At 43.3% G+C, this 20,252-nt stretch overlaps 1 protein-coding gene across 1 annotated transcript in view; it reads left to right on the plus strand.

Moving 5' to 3' along the window:
- Positions 1–1,641: 1,641 nt before the first annotated feature.
- LOC142311406 (uncharacterized) overlaps positions 1,642–20,252 on the plus strand; it is a 55,684-nt gene continuing 37,073 nt past the window's right edge. The window contains exons 1-4 of the mRNA XM_075349795.1: positions 1,642–1,790; positions 3,572–3,607; positions 8,961–9,095; positions 19,784–19,920. Coding sequence (XP_075205910.1) covers positions 3,583–3,607; positions 8,961–9,095; positions 19,784–19,920 — 297 coding nt within the window. The 5' untranslated portion in view covers positions 1,642–1,790; positions 3,572–3,582. The remainder of the gene's footprint in view (positions 1,791–3,571; positions 3,608–8,960; positions 9,096–19,783; positions 19,921–20,252) is intronic.

Below are 20,252 nucleotides of genomic sequence, written 5' to 3' on the forward strand. Positions count from 1 at the left end.
TCCCAGTAGAAAGTATATACACACAAGAATTAAACATGTGAAAGCTAAATGAGGAAACATGAAAAATGGACATACCAAAAGTAATACCTACTCTGACCCTTGGAGAGTCCCCTGACGCGCGTTTCGCGATTCCTTCTTCCTGCGAGGCATACCATGATTGAATGGATGCTGCTTTAAATAGCAGATCACTCATGTGTAGCTGTGTATTTGGCGCTGCCACCATTGCCTGGGCAGGTGGAAGTTCATGTCTCGGCATTACATGTCACACCTCCCCGCCTCTCCCCGGGTTGGAGATGGGAGGTGAGGATGCGTCGCAATGATGTTACTTTTGTATATACATTTTTCATATTTGCTCATTTATCTTTAGCATGTTTAGTTCTTGTGTGTACATACTTTTTTCTGGGATGGTATCTGTCATTGAGTTCTAGAAACTGTGACTGGGATGGTATTAGTCACTGGATTCTCCAAATTGTGACTGGGATTGTATTAGGCAATGTCTTCTACTAATTTTGACTGGGATGGTATTAGTCGTGTTCTACTAATTGTGACTGGGACGGTATTAGTCATTGTGTTCTATTAATTTTGATTGTGCTTTGGTACACATAGGTGCTATTTTGTGAATTAAGCAAGATTTAGGTCTGCTGTTATTTATTTATTGGTATTTATTGCACAAGCACGAACTTTTGGATTTCTAACTGATATATTTATTCAATACTGTGAATATATCCATTATATTTAGTTATAAACTGATACCCTATTTTTTTTTAAAGAAAAAGATTTTGTGGGACAGTATTTATTTATATGTAGTAATATATTGATTCAGTTAATATATTTATTAGATCTGTTCCTATTAATGCACCAGCACTTTTTCTAAAGAATTTGTGGTATTTTACAGTAAATAATGATCTATACTTATACCTTGTTGAATCCCCATTCTTTTTAACACATTTCTGTGTTAGGGCCGTTTCACACTTGCGTTGTTTTGACGGCAACGGAATCCGTCACACATACAGTACAGTTCATTTATTTACAGTGGAAGCGGGACACCATGCGGGTAGTGTGTTTCATGCAATACCTGCATGTGTCCACATGATGTCGCGCTTCCACTGTAAATAAATGAACTGTACTGTATGTGTGACGGATTCCGTTGCCGTCAAAATAACGCAAGTGTGAATGGGCCCTTAGACTATTTTAACCCCCTTTTGAACAATTATCAGTATCAGATTATTTTCTTCAGAATTATATACTGATTATAAGTATATGTATCACTTGCCTATCCATTGCGGCATTGTACTGTATTATCCAAATCCTTTCTTTTAATCTTATGTGATGAGTTTTTAGATTTATTCGATAAAATATTTTTTATTCTCCATAATTGTGTTTTTGGATTTTTCTTTTGACCATTTATAGTCAAGATTTTCCCAAGATATTATGTTTTCACTTTACGTATAAGTGACACAATCATGTTCACATACCAGCAGCTTCCATACTAACATATTCCCCGAGGCTTAGCAATTACCGTACTATTTTTTAAAAGATTGATGTGGGTGGAGATGTTCCCCATCATTGCTCAGTAAGAAAGAAGAAAATCAGGTTTAGGTGTCTCTCCAAAAATACAATGACATAATCACTGCGCAATGTAGGAAAGCCCATAGCTAGATGCAAAAGAAGGTGTCCATCCCACGGACTGATATAGCTCTGCGCAGGGAAGACGACTTTCCAGAAAGGGTCATCGCGAGCTGTAGAACAAGATCATCATTCCAGCTTCTCCGTTCAATCTACGCTTTAAGGTAAGAAAAGATCTATTAATATTATGAGATCAAACCACTATCAGAAGTGGATTACACCGGGCTATAATGCTGCCTGTTTAGGGTAGAAGGTGTTGGCCAGCATGTGAACAATTATTTCTTAAAGTGGACGAGTTAGAATCTGGAAAATTGGTTAAGGATAAATATCTGAGCAATTTTGACCAGGGCCAAATTGTGTAAGGGTCAGAACATTGCTATATTTAAGGATCTTCAGGAGTTCTTTTGGTATCCAGTGATTAGTACCTATGGTCCAATGAATGCAACCAGTGACAAGTCATTGGTCCCCAAAGCTTACAATATGGGGAGCAAATAAAATAAATCTTTAATAGATAGAGACAATTAAGTTTCATCCAGATATCTATGAGCAGCTTACTCTGGGGGAATGGATGGGCCATATTTTTGCTCTGGACAGGTGCCATCTGTACTTTGACTGTTATCTAATGTATATGTTTGTGCTTCTGATCCAACCAGTGTTCAATCCCTTTACATCAAATGAGTTTTCGTTTCGTTTTTCGTTACTTTAGTTCTTTGATTGATTCAACATTTTTATACCCTTCAAACCTGTGTGTCCCCTGACCCCAGTTCTGTATACCCTCAGAACTGTCTGCCCCCCACCATAGTACTGTACACCCCCAGAACTGTCTGCCCCCCCACCACAGTGCTGTATACCCCCAGAACTGTCTGTCCCCTGACCACAGTGCTGCTTCCCCCCAAAACTGCCCTCCACCACAGTGCTGTATACACCCCACAACTGTATATTCCCCCACCCCAGTACTGTATACCCTTCAGAGCTGTATGTCACTCCACCTCAGTGCTGTATACCTCCAGAGCTGTATCTGCCCCCACCCGAATGCGGTATACTCCCCCAAAGCTGTGTGTCCTCACAACCCAGTGCTGTATACTCCCCAAAGCTGTTTGTCCTCTAACTTCAATGCTCTATACCCCCTTCTAGAGCTATATGTCCCCCCACCCCAGTGCTGTACACCTCCCTCTGGAGCTATATGCCCCCCATCCCAGTGCTGTATACCCCCAGAGCTGTATGTCCCCACACCACAGTGCTCTATACCCCCTCTAGAGCTATATGTCCCCCCACCCCAATGCTGTATACCCACCAGAGCTGTATCTCCCCCCACCCCAGTGCTCTATACCCCCAGAGCTATATGTCCCCCCACCCCAGTACTGTATACCACCACAGAGCTGTATGACTCCTCCACCCCAGTGCTATATACCCCCCAGAGCTGAATGTCCCCCTGTAGAGCTTTTTGTCCCCCTTTTGCTTATACCTCAGCATTTCCTGTACTGTATATGCAGCAGTGTCTGTGTGCACCATTCGTGGCCTGTCTGTTAGTCATGGCCACCAATAATCGCAGCACAGCCACATGCCCGGGAGGAGCTGGATGGGTGACAAGCGGGGGAGGTGAGTGAGGCTGCTGCCGGCTTCCCCATTTTAATACCTCTAATGCATCTGTGTCTGTATGTATGATGTGTATCTATGTATGACTGTGTATAGATTTATGTCTGTTTATATGTATTTTTGTGAATTTGTCTTTAAACATGTATATGTATGCATGCCTGTATGTGTTTGCATCTGTGTATGTGTGTATCTACGTGCAGATGGGACCCACTGAGACTCTTTCGCCCGGGGCCTACAAAAAACTGGAGCCGGCCCTGGACTATGGTCTAATCTGTTTGTGAGTTTTACAAAAGTGAAATATCCTGTAGAGCAGACGGTAGCATCTAATTCATTCTGTTATCTCTTTTAGGCTTTTACAAGATGGCTGAATTTGAACTTATTGAAGGTAAGATGATGGGATAAATTATGTTTCTCAAAGTAAGGAAAGAGGTTAAAAAATATATCAATAAGTGGAGGTTGTCCATCCTTGAGGATATTTTCTTTATTTTCTTAAAGGGTTATTCCCATCTTCAAGATCCTATCCCAATATATAGTAAGTGTAATAATAATAATATTAGCAAATACCTCCAATTAGAAATGTAGTATAACTCTTCTGATATACCCATGTCTCTTACCTCATGTGCATGGCATTGCAGCTTAGGTATCCATGGTTATGGCCACGAGCAACTAACTAACTGACTATATTGAAACATGCAGGACACACAGGTAAATCACAAAATAATTCAAGCAACAACTCATGAATGATGAGAACAGAATAGACAGAGTCTTTAAATTTGCTTAATAAGAAAAGCCCATACAAGCCAAAGTTTAGAAAGATATTAAATATTTTATTAATGTGCTGTTGGGTACAAAAATGCATAAATATAGATAAGGACCAGAGGGAAAGGTGCTGAAGGGGAAAGAACCCCATGTGTCCCGGAAAATAGAAAGGGAGGATTATTCCTCAGCCGTGATCATAGAGAGATTATTATGGGCAATTGCACAAGGCCATAAGAAGAGCTGCATCATAACAGAATGAAAAGAAAAACCACATGGAGTAAAAAGGCCTTCCATGTGCCGTGTAGTAAAAGGCAGAGCTACTCACCTACTCAGATCACTAAATACCGGCATAGACACGCGGGGACCGGCGTCCCAACACGTGTTTCGCGTTCAGGTATGCTTCGTCGGGGGACGGATGACTATATACATAGTCGGAAACATTGATACCTAAGGTCCTGCAATGCCCTGAACATGAGGAAAGCGACATAGTGAATTAGAAAAACTATACTACATTTCTAATTGGAGGCATTTGCTATAATTATTATTACTCCTAATACATATTGGGATAGGATGTAGGAGATAGGAATAACTCTTTAAATGCATGTATTTAGACATAAAAAACTTTATTTTAAGTGGGTATTACTGAAAATGTATTGTTTCACTCTTACAGGCCCTAGTCATAAACCAGTTGAGAGGAGCTCAGAAATGAAAACCAGATAAGAGCTACAAACTCTCCCATAGAAACAAGCTCACGGACAGATTCTCAGTTAACTCATTCTGCAGTCAGCATTGCAATAGACAGCGGAGCACAGAGGCTATAGAAGGCAAATGACACCCAATTGAAAAAAATATTTTTAGCCCCAAATACATGCATTTAATTAAAAAAAATTGTCTTGAAAGGTGGACAACCCCTTTTAAATCTGGCAAATGAAAAAAACAAGACTAGTAAAATGCATGGCCCAAACAGACCTAAAGGCTGAATTCTAGGTCCCGAATGAACTAGGTCAACATTCAGTAAAGGAAATATTTAGTCTTATTCTCATAGTATTATTTTTGGATAGATTACAAGTGTCAGGAACTCAAACAGAAGCATTATTTTTTGAGTGTCCAGAATTCAATATTATTTTTCCCTGTTTCTCCACGTTTAGCTGTAATGTTTCCTCCCTCTTTCATTTCTCTGCTACCACTGAGATCGTTCTTCTCAAGTCACTGCATCCTCTTGTGTGGAACCTGATTTTGGGAGGGGGGAGATGCAGCTGCACACACCATAGTAGAGATTTGCCTTTGGAACCTGACCATACAAGAAAAAACAGTTTGAAGTCTTAAGGGGGTGTTACACGCAGCGATATTGCTTGCGATATCACTGGTAAAAGCACCCGCCCCCGTCGTTTGTGCGTCACAGGCAAATCGCTGCCCGTGGCGCACAAAATCGTTTGGAGCCGTCACACGTACTTACCTGTCTAGCGACGTCGCTGTTGCCGGTGAACTGCCTCCTTTCTAAGGGGGGCGGTTCGTGTGTGTGAGGGCCGGGGAGGACTGGTAGGCCCAGGAGGTGGATCCACTGGACCGAGCACCCCACCTGGAGGGCAGGGTACACGGTAGCTGGAGCACTAACGTGGCAGGAACGGGTGCAGGTATCAGGAAGCAAAGACAGGGCCAGGTCACTAAGGTCACAGTGTACTTTAAGGCAGTAATAGGAAACAGGAACAAAGACCTGAGCACCTAGCTCACAAGACAAAGCATAGAAACACAAGCGATGATCAGGCCCCGCCCACATGGAAAGGCCAGTCTTATATATCCAGCACAGCCTCAGGTCATTTCCTGGTAGTATACCGGACAGGTTCGTAGAGCGGTTTGCCGTCTACAGAGGCAAACCAGAGAGGCTTCTTCAGCGGAGTGACAGGGACCTGGTATTTGTCTACCGTGGCCTGGTGGATAAAGTTGCCTGCTGCCCCAGAATCGATGTGGGCCTCAGCTGAAAACCGGGTCCCCTCTGTCGTCACCTGAACCATCTGTTTAACTGGGACTGAAGGGATTCCGGTGGCAAGGGTGGCGGTTCCCACCATCCCTTGGACCTGGGGTCTACCTGGTTTCACCGGGCAAGAACGGAGCATATGGGAACCGTCTCCGCAGTAGAAGAACAGGCCCCGGACGAGCCGTTCTGCACGGCGTTGCTTGGCTTGGGTCAGACGGTCCACTTGCATGGGTTCCGGTGATAAGTCGCGGAAAGGCAGGGACGAGGGAGCGATAGATCTCTGTGGGGGCAAGATGTGGCGAGGTGGTCGCTTCTCCCGGACTACCTCCTGGGCACGCTCCTGAAAACGTAGGTCAATTCGAGTGACCAGGGAAATCAAAGCGTCCAAGGTGCGGGGAACGTCACGGCCGGCGAGTTCGTCTTTGATGCGTCCAGAGAGACCCTCCCAAAAGGCCGCCGTTAAGGCCTCATTGTTCCAGCCCAGCTCCAAAGCGAGCGTGCGGAACTGTATGGCATACTGGCCGACTGTTTGGGTCCCTTGGCATAGCCGGAGGAGCGTAGAGGTCACTGCGGTAGTTCGTCCGGGTTCGTCGAAGGTGCCCCTGAAGGCTTGCAGGAACTCCTGGATGTCGGTGATCATCGGGTCCTTATTTTCCCACAGGGGGTTAATCCAGGCCAGGGCTTCACCTTCCAGGTGTGACATAAGGAATGCCACCTTGGCCTGGTCTGAAGCGAACAAGTGCAGGAGCAACTGGAAGTGCAAGGAGCACTGGTTCAGGAAGCCTCGGCAGGACTTAGGATCCCCTGCGTAGCGAGGCGGAGCAGCAAGGCGAAGTTGCGAGGCTGTAGAGGAACCTGGTTCAGACTTGGAGACTGGTTGCTGCGTGGACGAGGCGGCGGTCTGCAGCGTATACAACCGGTGGTCCACGGACGCCAAGAATTTCAGCATCCGGTTCAGGGTTTCACGCTGTTGTGCCAGCTCCTGGCGCAGCTCAGCCAGCTCTGATTTCTGTGCTTCAGCGGGATCCATGGCCTGTGCTCCAGCGGGATCCATGGCCTGATCATACTGTGAGGGCCGGGGAGGACTGGTAGGCCCAGGAGGTGGATCCACTGGACCTAGCACCCCACCTGGAGGGCAGGGTACACGGTAGCTGGAGCACTAACGTGGCAGGAACGGGTGCAGGTATCAGGAAGCAAAGACAGGGCCAGGTCACTAAGGTCACAGCGTATTTTAAGGCAGTAATAGGAAACAGGAACAAAGACCTGAGCACCTAGCTCACAAGACAAGGCATAGAAACACAAGCGATGATCAGGCCCCGCCCACATGGAAAGGCCAGTCTTATATACCCAGCACAGCCTCAGGTCATTTCCTGTTGCAGCAGTGCTGGGCCTATAAGACCAGGTGAGTGGGCGCGGCCCGGTCCTATACAGAACATTAGTCAGAATCAGACTCCTGAGACCAGGAACAGGAATCTGGGGAGCATGAGCGGGAATGGCAGGCGTGACCGGTGGACGCATGGACTGGACCAGTGAGGAAGGAGCGGTGGTATGCTGGCGAGGCTGGATCAGTGGGTACAGAGCGGTGGCGTGACGCAGGTGTGACTGGCTCAGTGGTTAAAGAGCGGTGCCTGGATGGTGAGACCGGCTCAGTAGGTAAGGAGCGCTGCTGGGACACTGGGAGCGTGACAGTGTGGTGTCACTAAGCGGGCGCCCAATAGAAGTGGAGGGGCGGAGATGAGCGGGACGTAACATCCCGCCCACCTCCTTCCTTCTGCATTGCCAGCGGCCGCAGGTAAGCTGTAGCTTGTCGTTCCCGAGGTGTCACACGTAGCGATGTGTGCTGCCTCAGGAACGACGAACAACCTGCGACCTCTACAATCAACGATTTTGTTAAAAGGAACGACGTGTCAACGATGGACGATAAGGTGAGTATTTTCCATCGTTAACGGTAGTTCCTTGCTGTCACACGCAACGACATCGCTAACGATGCTGGATATGGCAATATATTGTTAGATCCGTTGTTGCGTGTAACGGAGCCTTTAGGCTATGTGCGCACATTGCGTCGTGTCCATGCTGAAAAATCTGCAGTGATTTGGCAGTGCATGTGCGCTTCAAATCGCTGCAGAAACACTGCATAATGGATGCAGTGTGTCTGCAGAATGGATGCCCATTTCATGCACTCGGGATGCTGCCTCTCCCGTAGACAGAGTCGGAGCTGCATCCAAAGCGCACAAAATAAGTGACATGTTACTTTTTTAAGCACAGCGATTTGGATCAAAATTTCAGCATGCATATCGCTGCGCTCTCAAACGCAACGTGCGGATGGATTATGCACAATCTACATAGATTGTGCAGGGGACGCAGGACGCATGCGTTTATGTTGCAGTGCAATACGCAGCGTAAATGCATGAAATTACGTAACGTGCGCACATAGCCTTACTCCTCTCCTTACCCATTAAAGTGCATACACTGGTAAAATTACAGTGTGTGCAGAAGTAAGAAGGGAAAATAGGACATTAAAATATACTACAACCTGGCAGATTTTCTCATCCACCTGCAGTGCAAAAACCCTGTAGAGCAAATTAGGAAACTGCACTATATTTTGCAGATTTTCACTATGGATCCCACTTGTATACAGTATATGCATGGGGTGAAAATTTGCAATTTTGAATTGTCAGAAAGAGAACATATCTTTGGAAAAACAAGGCCACTTTCTTTTAAAAATTTAGCATATTTGATTGGTGTTGTGTCAGCAATCTCCTGCGGCTGAGCTGCACTTCCACACTTCACCAGAAGACAGGTGTGGCGCTGATTTTAAAAAGTAATGGTCATCTTTTAACATCTATCATGAATAAGACTGGATCAGATGCTGCGATGGGCTTTGGAATCGACACCTAAATAGACAAGGGATATGGGGATTTCCTTCTAGTGATCAACTTCTCATCTTAAAGACACCATTGTAGTAAGCTATTTCTAATCAATATGTTTTGTTACCTCATTTCAGATCCTTTCACAGAGGAAGAAGGGTTTGTACAGATTGTGAAACTGCAAATGAACATCAAGAATTTCGAGTTCCGTTTTCTCGTCGCTGACCCAGAAACATCAAGCGCCACTTTTGTGCCTCATGCGAACGCTAAAGGTAAACTACAGGTGCCTGGTGCTTCCAAAAAATGGGAGAGAAAAATAAAAAGCCAAGCAAATTGCAAATAAAGTCAATTTTAACATTTGCATTTCAATAGGAAATAACTGGTAAAATCATTTGATTTCTTTTTGCGCTGTTTCGCTTCTTCGATCCTTGTGGCGCAGAGCGAGCTCCAAGCTGTCAGTGAAAGCTGTGACCCCTTAAGGGTAGACATAAGTGGTTTAGACTGTTTTCTCTCTTCTAGTGTACACGACACTTAAAGGGGTTGTCCACTGCTAGGACAATCCCTTCTGACTTGACATTTCTCTTAGGTAAAATAAAAAAACTATACTCGCCTCCTGTATTGGCAGCATTCCAGCGGTGTCTGGACTCGTTGTACCAGGGCTCATGTGATGTATCGCGAGTCCTGCATCCAATCAGTGCCGGCTTGTCTCCCTGCCTTCAGACCAAACAAGTTAATTAACAGGAAATGAGCCCTGCGGCTGAGCTCACTTCCTGTTGATTGAGAGTGTGGTCTGAAGGCAGGGAGACAAGCCGGCGCTGATTGGACTTTGGGCTCGCGTGACGTCATAACCCCACGTGAGCCGCAGCACAGCTTGAGCGGCGCCAATATGGGAGTATAGTATAGGCTTTATTATTTTACTTGGTGAAAAATAAATGTAGAGTTCAGCTCACCCTCTGCAAGATGTATCCAAAATCCTTCTACTTCTCGGACATTGAGGCGCAGCCACCTGATACTATTGAAGTGAAAAAGAAAAGAAGCTTGTCCAGCACTATGGATAAGGATTATTCAGCCATGTAAAGTTTCCAAGTTTTATTACCGCATGGTTTCCATTAAAAAAGGCATTATAGCCAGGTCAAACAAAACTCACAGTTTCACAGTTTTTTAAGGTTGAAGGGAGACTCTAAGTCTATCTAGTTCAACCTGTAGCCTAACATGTTGATCCAGAGGAAGGCAAAAAAACCCCAATGTGTCAAATAAGCTCCAATGGGGAAAAAAATTCCTTCCTGACTCCACATACGGCAATCAGACTAGTTCCCTGGATCAACACCCTGTCATAAAATCTAATATACATAACTGGTAATATTATATTTTTCAAGAAATGCGTTCAGGCTCTGCTTAAATTTTACTAGTGAATCCCTCATTACAACATCATACGGCAGAGAGCTCCATAGTCTCACTGCTCGTACAGTAAAGAATCCTCATCTGTGATTATGATTAAACATTCTTTCCTCAAGACTTAGCGGATGCCCCCTGTTCCAGTCGCAGGCCTAGGTGTAAAGAGATCTTTGGAAAGGTCTCTGTACTGTCCCCTCATATATTTATACATTGTGATTAGATCCCCCTAAGCCTTTGTTTTTCCTAACTAACTAACCCCAAGTTTAATAACCTGTCTTGGTATTGCAGCCCCCCCCATTCCTCTAATAATCTAGGTCGCTCTTCTATCTACCTGTAAGATTATGCTATTTATAACCTTCTATACTTTTGCTAACAAGAAATGCATCCATTCCTCTCTTAAATTCATTCAGTGAGTTGGCCATCACCACTTCCTCAGGAAGAGAGTTCCAGAGCCTCACTGCTCTTACCGTGAAGAACCCTCTTCTATGCTGATGTAGGAATTTTCTTTCCTCCAATCGAAAAGAATGCCCCCTTGTTCTTGTCATAGTCCTTGGTACAAACAGATCATGGGAGAGATCTCTATATGGCCCTCTGATATATTTGTACATATTTATTAGGTCTCCCCTAAGTCTTCTCTTTTCTAGAGTAAATAGACCTAATTTTGATAACCTTTCCGTGTATTGTAATGCACCCATTCCATTTATTATTTTAGTAGCCCGCCTCTGAACCCTTTCAAGTTCAGTAATGTCTTTCTTCAGCACCGGCGCCCAAAATTGCACACAATACTCCAAGTGTGGTCTGACTAGTGATTTGTACAGAGGGAGAATGATGTTTTCATCTCGTGCCCCCAGACCTCTTCTAATGCATCCCATCACCCTATTTGCTTTGGTGGCTGCTGCCTGACACTGGGCACTCCAATTTAGATTCTTATTCACTAAGATGCCTAAGTCTTTTTCCATGTCTGATGTCCCCAGCAGTTTCCCATTTAGTAAGTAATCGTAGCATCTGTTTCTCCTTCCCATGTGCATAACCTTACACTTATCTGTGTTAAACCTCATTTGCCATTTTTCAGCCCAATTCTCCAATTTACTCAAATCCATCTGTAGTTGCAAACTGTCCTCCTTTGTGTTAACTACCTTACATAGTTTTGTATCATCTGCAAATACTGATATTTTACTCTGTAAACCATCCACCAGATCATTAATAAATATATTAAATAGTAGGGGGCCCAATACAGACCCCTGTGGCACCCCACTAGTAACCCTGGCCCAATCTGAGTATGCACCATTAATAACCACTCTTTGTTTTCTACCACTAAGCCAGCTACCTACCCATCTACACACATTTTCCCCGAGCCCAAGCTTTCTCATTTTACTTAGCAGTCTTTTATGTGGGACAGTGTCAAATGCTTTACCGAAGTCGAGATAAATGACATCCAATGATTCTCCTCGGTCCATGTGAGAGCTTACATCCTCATAGAAGCTGATCAGGTTAGTTTGACAGGAGCGATCCTTCATAAATCCATGTTGATATGGAGTTAAACAGTTATTAACATTGAGACATTCCATAATAGTATCCCTTAAAAACCCTTCAAACATTTTACCCACAACAGATGTTAAGCTTACCGGCCTATAGTTTCCAGGTTCCCTTTTGCACCCTTTTTTGAATATTGGTACCACATTTGCTAGCCGCCAATCCAGTGGAACAGACCCAGTTTCTATAGAGTCTTTAAATAAAAGGAATAGAGGCCTGTCTATCACATTACTTAACTCCCTTAATACCCGAGGGTGAATGCCATCAGGGCCTGGTGATTTGTCAATTTTAATGTTACTAAGTCGGTTCTGCACTTCTTCCTGGGTTAGGCAGGTCATACTTAATGGGGCATTTACATGATCACTCTGCATTTCCCCTGGCATATGCTTTTCCTGTGTGAACACAGTTGAGAAAAAAGTATTTAAAACATTTGCTTTTCCCACATCGCTTTCTATGATTTTACCCTCATTATTCTTTAAAGGGCCAACACCATCAATTTTAATCTTTTTTCTGTTTATATAATTAAAGAATAGTTTGGGATTTGCTTTGCTTTCCTTAGCAATGAGTCTCTCAGTTTCTACTTTTGCTAAATGTATTTGTTTTTTACACATTTTATTTTTTTCTCTATATCTTTTTAATGCTTCTTCGCTGCCTTCTTGTTTTAGCTTTTTAAATGCCTTTTTCTTATTATTCATTGCCCCTTTTACATCCTATTTAGCCACATTGGTTTTCTCCTGTTCCTAGCCCTTTTATTTCTGTATGGTATGGCTCGCTCGCAGTGGGTGTTTAATACCGATTTAAAAATTTCCCACTTATTTTCTGTGCTCCCATTTTTGAGGACATTGTCCCAATCAATTTGGCGAAGGTCTTCTCTAAGCTGATCAAACTTTGCTTTGCTGAAATTCAGCGTTTTTGTAACCCCCCTCCAAGGCACCTTACTAAAGGACAAATGGAATTGTATTATATTGTGGTCACTATTCCCTAGGTGCCCATCCACTCGTACGTCTGTTATTCTATCTGGCCTGTTGCTTAAAATTAAGTCCAGAAGGGCTGCCCCTCTAGTTGGGCCCGGCACAAGTTGGGACAGATAATTATCCTTAGTTACTGACAGAAACCGGTTTCCTTTCTGAGATACGCAGGTTTCAGTTTCCCAGTCTATATCGGGGTAATTGAAGTCCCCCATAATAATCACCTCATTGTGATTTGCTGCTTTGTCTATTTGTTTCAATAATATATTTTCAGTAGTTTCTGTTATATTTGGTGGCTTATAACAAACCCCTATGAGGATTTTATTAGTTTTCCCTCCTTGTATCTCCACCCATAGAGACTCCACCTCTTCATTTCCCTCTTGAATATCTTCTCTTAGTCTGGGCTTTAAACTGGACTTTATATATAAACAGACTCCACCCCCTTTCCTTTTTTTACGATCCCTCCTAAACAATTCATATCCTTGCAGGTTAGCCGCCCAGTCATAACTATCATCTAACCATGTCTCAGTTATTCCTACTATGTCGTATTTCTCCTCATACATTACCAGCTCCAGTTCCTCCATCTTATTGGTCAGGCTTCTTGCATTGGTCAGCATGCAGGAAAGAAGTTTTGCTCCCCTTTTCTTAGCTTCCTTCTGATTACCCTGTCTTGGGTCCTCTTTACGGCATCTAGTATCCTTGATTAGTTTGTCCTTCTGTTGCATGTTCTTGTCTGCTGTTTTTTCTCCCATCCCCTCTTCTTCTAGTTTAAAGCCCTCCTGATGAGTGTGGCAAGCCTTCTGGCGAACGTGTGTTTCCCAGGTTTTGTGAGGTGTATCCCGTCTCTTGCGAGAAGTCCATCGTAGAGGTAATTCACTCCATGGTCCAAGAATCTAAATCCTTGCTGCCTGCACCACCGTCGTAGCCAGTTGTTCAAATCTAGTATCCTATTCCATCTTCTGACACCATGGCCATCGACTGGGAGGATTGATGAGAAAACAACCTGTACGTTCCGTTCCTTAATTTTCTTCCCCAGAATTTCAAAGTCTTCACAAATAGTTGGTAGATCATTTCTTGCCGTGTCGTTTGTTCCTACATGTATCAATAGGAACGGGTATTCGTCCTTGGATCCGAGGATAGTTGGTATCCTGTTGGCCACATCCTTGATTTTTGCTCCCGGTAGGCAGCATACTTCTCGTGCGGTTATGTCCGGCCTGCAGATAGTTGCCTCCGTGCCTCTTAGTAGTGAGTCGCCCATAACTACCACTCTTCTTTTCTTTCTGGATGCACTGCATTTTGCTCCTGAGTATTTTTGAGTGTCTTTTGTTTCTGCTTTTGTTGACAAAGTAACTTCTTTTGATGATACTGTGTCTTCTCCTGTAGAGACGGTATCATCCTGAGCTGTGCCATTTTCGTTCTCCAGCATGAGGGCTTCATATTGGTTGCTAAGCTGTGTGGGTGGTGCCGACCACTTTATCCGCTGGCTTCTTTTGGTCACATGTGTCCACTTTTCAGCCTCTGTATGTGTTCTGAAGCTTTTCTCACTTTCCATATCCTGAATTGTTGCTTCTGCCTCGTCCAAGAAGTCCTCATGTTCTTTAATTAGCTTCAAAGTTGCTATTCTTTCTTCCAGTCCCTGCACCTTTTCCTCTAAGAGGGCAACAAGTTTGCACTTTTGACAGGTGAAGTTGGATTTTTTGTGCGGCAGATCCGTAAACATGTAGCATGTGTTGCAGGTGACCATGTGGATTTTCTTCTCTTCCATAATGCTGATGTAGCGTATGACAGGCGATGTCCTCAAACAGCGAGACCCGGCAAGTCCCAGCAATCGATCAGCTTACGGCGACTCTTCTCTTCTTAAACAGCTACAGTTATCACCACTATGAGATTGTGTTAAAACTATGCCACACTTATCTTCAGTCGCCTCCCTTTACTTCAGTACCTCGCACTCTCAGCACCTTGCTTGCTCTGGCTGGTTTATATAGTTCTACAAGGACTACTAGAAGCTGCTAGAAGCTTCTAGAAACAGGTGTGGCTAATACTACTGACTAAATCACTAGACACACTTTTTTTTTTTTTTTTTTTTGCTTTTTCACAGTACCCCAGACAAACACAGACAACAAATCCCTAATGAAATTAAACAGTTACAGTTATCACCACTATGAGATTGTGTTAAAACTATGCCACACTTATCTTCAGTCGCCTCCCTTTACTTCAGTACCTCGCATTCTCCATGTGGAGAAATATGACAAAACGACGACGCGTTTCAGCTACTAAATGTAGCCTTTGTTAAGTAATGTTCTTTAACCCTCAACTGGTGAGGTGGAATTTTTGTCACGCAACTGGTGATGTGGGGCTTCCTATACCCGTGTTTAAAATATGTACCATATACAGGCTCATATTCATTAAAAATATATCAGTAAAAAAAAAACAAGAAAAACTTTATACATCATAAGATGTTTAAACCGTTGCATGTGAATGATTACATACAAAAATATATTTTTATGGCGGTTAATGATGTTTTAATATGATCTATCATAGTCCATCAAGTATAAAGTCATGTACCGTATAATAGTTTGTATAAATACTTTTCATTGTCCGAAATCCTATTCCACAATTAAGATATTGACCATCAAACAAACACCATCATAGAATGGAAAGCCTATGGCAAAGGATTTAATCAACAAGCTGATTAACAACTTCATTAAAGGCAGACATTCCCCAGTTATAAATTGGTTCATACATATTTTAGTTGATGTCTATATTTCATAAATTTTGGTGTCAGTGCCTGTATTTTACATACATATCACAAAGTTGCAAAATAATCACATAAAAATAGCGCTTGTATTTATATATAACTACTAGCTGTAGTACCCGGGCATTGCCCACAATAGTAACTGTCTCTCTGTCTCTCTCCCAGTCTCTCTCTGTCTGTATCTCTGTCTGTCTCTTTCCCTGTCTGTCTCTGTGTGTCTGTCTGTATCTATCTCTCTGTCTGTCTCTGTATCAGTCTCTCTTTCTCTCTCTCTGTGTCTGCCTCTCTCTATCTCTGTGTCTGACTCTTTCCCCGTCTGTGTCTTTCCAGGTGTGTGTCTTTCCAGGTGTGTATCTTTCCCAGTCTGTCTCTCTCCCCGTCTGTCTTTTTCCCCATCTGTCTCTTTCCCCATCTGTCTCTTTCCAGGTGTCTCTTTCCAGGTGTGTCTCTTTCCCCATCTGTCTTTTTCCCCGTCTGTCTCTTTCCTCGTCTTTCCCTGTCTGTCTTTGTCTGTCTCTTTCACTGTCTATCTCTTTCAAGGTCTGTCTCTTTCCAGGTCTGTCTTTTTCCAGGTGTGTCTCTTTCCCCGTCTGTCTCTTTCCCCATCTGTCTCTTTCCCCGTCTTTCCCTGTCTGTCTTTGTCTGTCTCTCTGTCTCTTTCCAGGTCTGTCTCTTTCCCCATCTGTCTCTTTCCAGGTGTGTCTCTTTCCAGGTGTGTATCTTTGCCAGTCTGTCTCTTTCTCCGTCTGTCTTTTTCCCCATCTGTCTCTGTCCCCATCTGTCTCTTTCCAAGTGTCTCTTTCTAGGTGTGTCTCTTTCCCCGACTGTCATTTTCCCCATCTGTCTCTTTCTCCGTCTTTCCCTGTCTGTCTTTGTCTGTCTCTTTCGCTGTCTGTCTCTTTCAAGGTCTGTCTCTTTCCAGGTCTGTCTCTTTCCAGGTCTGTCTCTTTCCAGGTCTGTCTTTTTACAGGTGTGTCTCTTTCCCTGTCTGTCTCTTTCCCCATCTGTCTCTTTCCCTGTCTTTCCCTGCCTGTCTTTGTCTGTCTCTCTGTCTGTCTCTTCTGCTGTCTGTCTCTTTCCAGGTCTGTCTCTTTCCCCATCTGTCTCTTTCCCCGTCTGTCTTTGTCTGTCTCTCTCTGTCTCTCTCCCTGTCTGCCTCTGTCTGTCTTTCCCCGTGTGTCTGTCTGTCTGTCTCTGTCTGTCTGGCTTTTTTTCTGATCTGTCTCTGTCTGTCTTTGTTTGTCTCTGTCTCTTTCCCTGTGTGCCTCTTTCTCTGTCTGTGCCTGTCTGTCTGTCTTTGTCTGTCTGTCTCAGTCTGTCTGTCTCTCCACCGATATCATATTACCTCACACATAAGCTTGTTATATATATGAATGTCCTTTGTTCCTATAGCAACCAATCACAGCTCTTATTAATAGCCTGTAGCTCGCAGCTCCATTCAGTTTAATGGAGGCAAATTTTTTGGAGAGTAACTGTAAAGTGATTTTGTGATTGTACATGCGACGGTACGGATTCCTTTAGCGGACATACACACACACACATACATGCACACATACACACACATACATACACACACACACACACACACACATACACACACACACACATACATACACACATACATACACACACACACACATACATACATACACACACACATACATACACACACACACATACATACACACACATATACACACACATACATACACACAGCATTATATATTAGATAGCGTTAATCTGTGTTGAAACATATACTGTAATATGAGATCCATATATGAGAATATACAAATCATGTTACTCTGTTGATGTCAGGAAAGTGTGTATTTATATTTCATAGCTAACCTTAAATGATTATTGGCAATAGCACACCTTGAAGACGTGAACAGAATACTGGTATAACATCCAATCTCAATATATAGATTAAGTACAACATTATGTGCTGGAATAAAAATTTGTATATGGACATTAATAGTTATCTATATAACATAGACATCGACACATCACTCAAAAATCCTTTTTTGAAAATGAGAGAAAAAAAGAAAAAAAAAGGCCAACAATAAGGACCTAGGCTCGCTAGCCAGTATAATATAGATTTTCCTAAAATGCAGATATACTATGGGGGTAGATCACTTCATCCTAGTTCTTTTAGACTTTCCATATTTGAATTATGCTTATATTGTGTTCAAAATTTATATTGCAATGAAAGTAATTGAGGTTATGTGTCACAATCCTTACTTAAATTACAATTAATAATACAATCACATGATGTGAACAGATCTTTCTGACTATATGCGATTATAATATATTTCCATGGTGGGACATAGAATACAATAAATGCAAGTTAGTAAGTCATGTAATCCAAACGTAGCAGTATAATACATTGTGTAAGAAGAAAAAAAGGAAAAAAAATCCACATGGAGTTTTGTTTGACCTGGCTATAATACCTTTTTTAATGGAAACCATGCGGTAATAAAACTTGGAAACTTTACCTGGCTGAATAATCCTTAGGCCTCTTTCTCAAGTCCATATCTCCGATACGTGTTTGGTCCGTTTCCTCCCGTACCGGAGACACGGGCACACGTAGACCCATTTAAATCAATGGGTCTGCGCTCACATGCGTATTCTGCCATGGACCGTGTGTACGTGTGGAGCATACGTGTGTCCGTGTGCTCCACACTTAGACATCTCCGTTTTTCTCCAGCATCACGGGTGTCACACGGAACGCAAACGGACCACATGGAGGTGTTACATGTGACACGCGCCGGAGAAAACACACGTGTCTGAGAAAATAAAAAAACATTACTCACCTTCTCCAGCCCTGCTGTCTCTGCTGCTGCTGTCACTTGCTTCCGACCGCCGCTCATTATGCTCATTGCAAATTCACTTCACTGCGGCCGGAAGCAGCAGCAGCGGGGAGTCAGCAGGATCGGAGACCGAAGATTAGCACCACGGACAGCGACGCCATGGACAGGTGAGCAGAAAGTTCCCGTTCTCTGTGTGTTATCACGGATAACACACGGAGAACACACGTGTGCCATAAACACGGCTCACGGACGGCAAAATGCACCTTTGACACGTCCGTGAAAAACGTGCGTGGTTTTTCACGGACGTGTGAAAGAGGCCTTATCCATAGCGCTGGATAAGCTTCTTTTCTTTTTCACTATTATTTTAAGGAGCCCTATATAGCAAAGACAAGGTGCGTTAAGGCTTCCGTTGGATCCAGCAATCACCTGATTGTTGGATGTCCTCTGGTCTTGCAAAGCGGCTTGAAATTAGCAGAAGCATATCGGCTCTAAGGGTAGAATCACTCTGGTGTATGACTCGCACGAGTGCAATGCAAAACAAATTCACATTACACTCGACCTCATTTAAGACAATGCGGCAGCTCAGATCTATAAGTTTTTCCTCAGCCCTAATCGGACTGAGGAAAAATACACAGCATGCTGCAATTTTCTGTGAGTCTCGCATCACTCGCACCCATACAAGTCTATCGGTGCGAGTGAAAGATCGGACTGCACTCGGAGGGCATCCAAGTGCAGTGCAATATACACGCAGGCTGGCAATGGAGCAGATGCTGAGAATAATCTTGCACTCACCTTCGCAGCTGTGATCTGATCGCAGGATCGGATCACAGTCGCATGACACTTGGCTCACACTCGCAGCAGAGCCTGAGCCGAGGGTCATTAGCATATCACATCCGATGCTCTCGCATCATATGCCATGTGCTAATGTGACCCCAGCCCTAACAGTGATTAGTGTCACCACAGGTGGCTTTTCTCCCTCTGGCTAGGTCTCTATTTAATGTTACAATGTAAAAAAATGAAAAATACAAAATACCCAAAAATGGTTCTATAAAGAAAAACTTTGTAAAAAAATATGTATTATGAAATGGGGCAATGGAAAAAAATATCAAACTAGGGTATAAAAGTCCATTTTCAGTTTTTTATGTTATTTCTCAGTGGACTTATATTGGCTTTATAGGTGGATCGTCACCGTACTTTGGGGCATATGACTTCTTGCACTGAGCAAGTCCATCAACAGTAATTTTGCTGCTATTTTGCTGTTTAGCAATTTTCCTATTTTTGCACTGTATTTCCTCCATATTAGACCACAAAGGCTGAAATGAAATGTTTATATCCTGATTTCAGCCTCTATTTACTTATATAATACTAATACAAATATTAATAATAGAAGATTTATCCATCTCCAAAACAACAGCAAGGCAACTTCTCAGATTTGTTCACCTATTTAGTCCCTGTGTTCATTATCTTGATCCTTTCTACCAATCATTTATCTTCTGTTTTAGATGAAAAAACAACATTTTACCTAGTCCTATACAAAATGCTTAGTGGCCAAGAGAGTGGACAACCAGTGGCCGTCGGCTGCACAGTGGACAACAATGATTACCTTCTGTCTGTAGAAAATAGCTCCGTTATTCTAAAGGTAAGATCCAACGTCAAATACAATTGTAACCTATACTAGATAGAGAAAAGTAGGTGCTCCCATATTCACCTCCAGGAGCTTTTTTGACCTCCGATTCTACATCCACAGACATTTCTGGAGAGGGACTAAAGGACGCTTTACACGCTGCGACATCGCTCAAGCGATCTCGTTAAGGGCACGGATTTTGTGACGCACATCTGGTCGCTTTAGCGATGTCTTTGCGTGTGACACCTATGAGCGATTTTAAATTGTCGCAAAAACTGTCAAAATCGCTCATCGGTGACATGCCCCCCTGTTCTCGAATATCGCTGCAGCTGGTGTACGATGTAGTT

The sequence above is a fragment of the Anomaloglossus baeobatrachus genome, chromosome 5, assembly GCF_048569485.1.
Source record: "Anomaloglossus baeobatrachus isolate aAnoBae1 chromosome 5, aAnoBae1.hap1, whole genome shotgun sequence".
In the NCBI taxonomy this organism is placed as follows: domain Eukaryota; kingdom Metazoa; phylum Chordata; class Amphibia; order Anura; family Aromobatidae; genus Anomaloglossus; species Anomaloglossus baeobatrachus.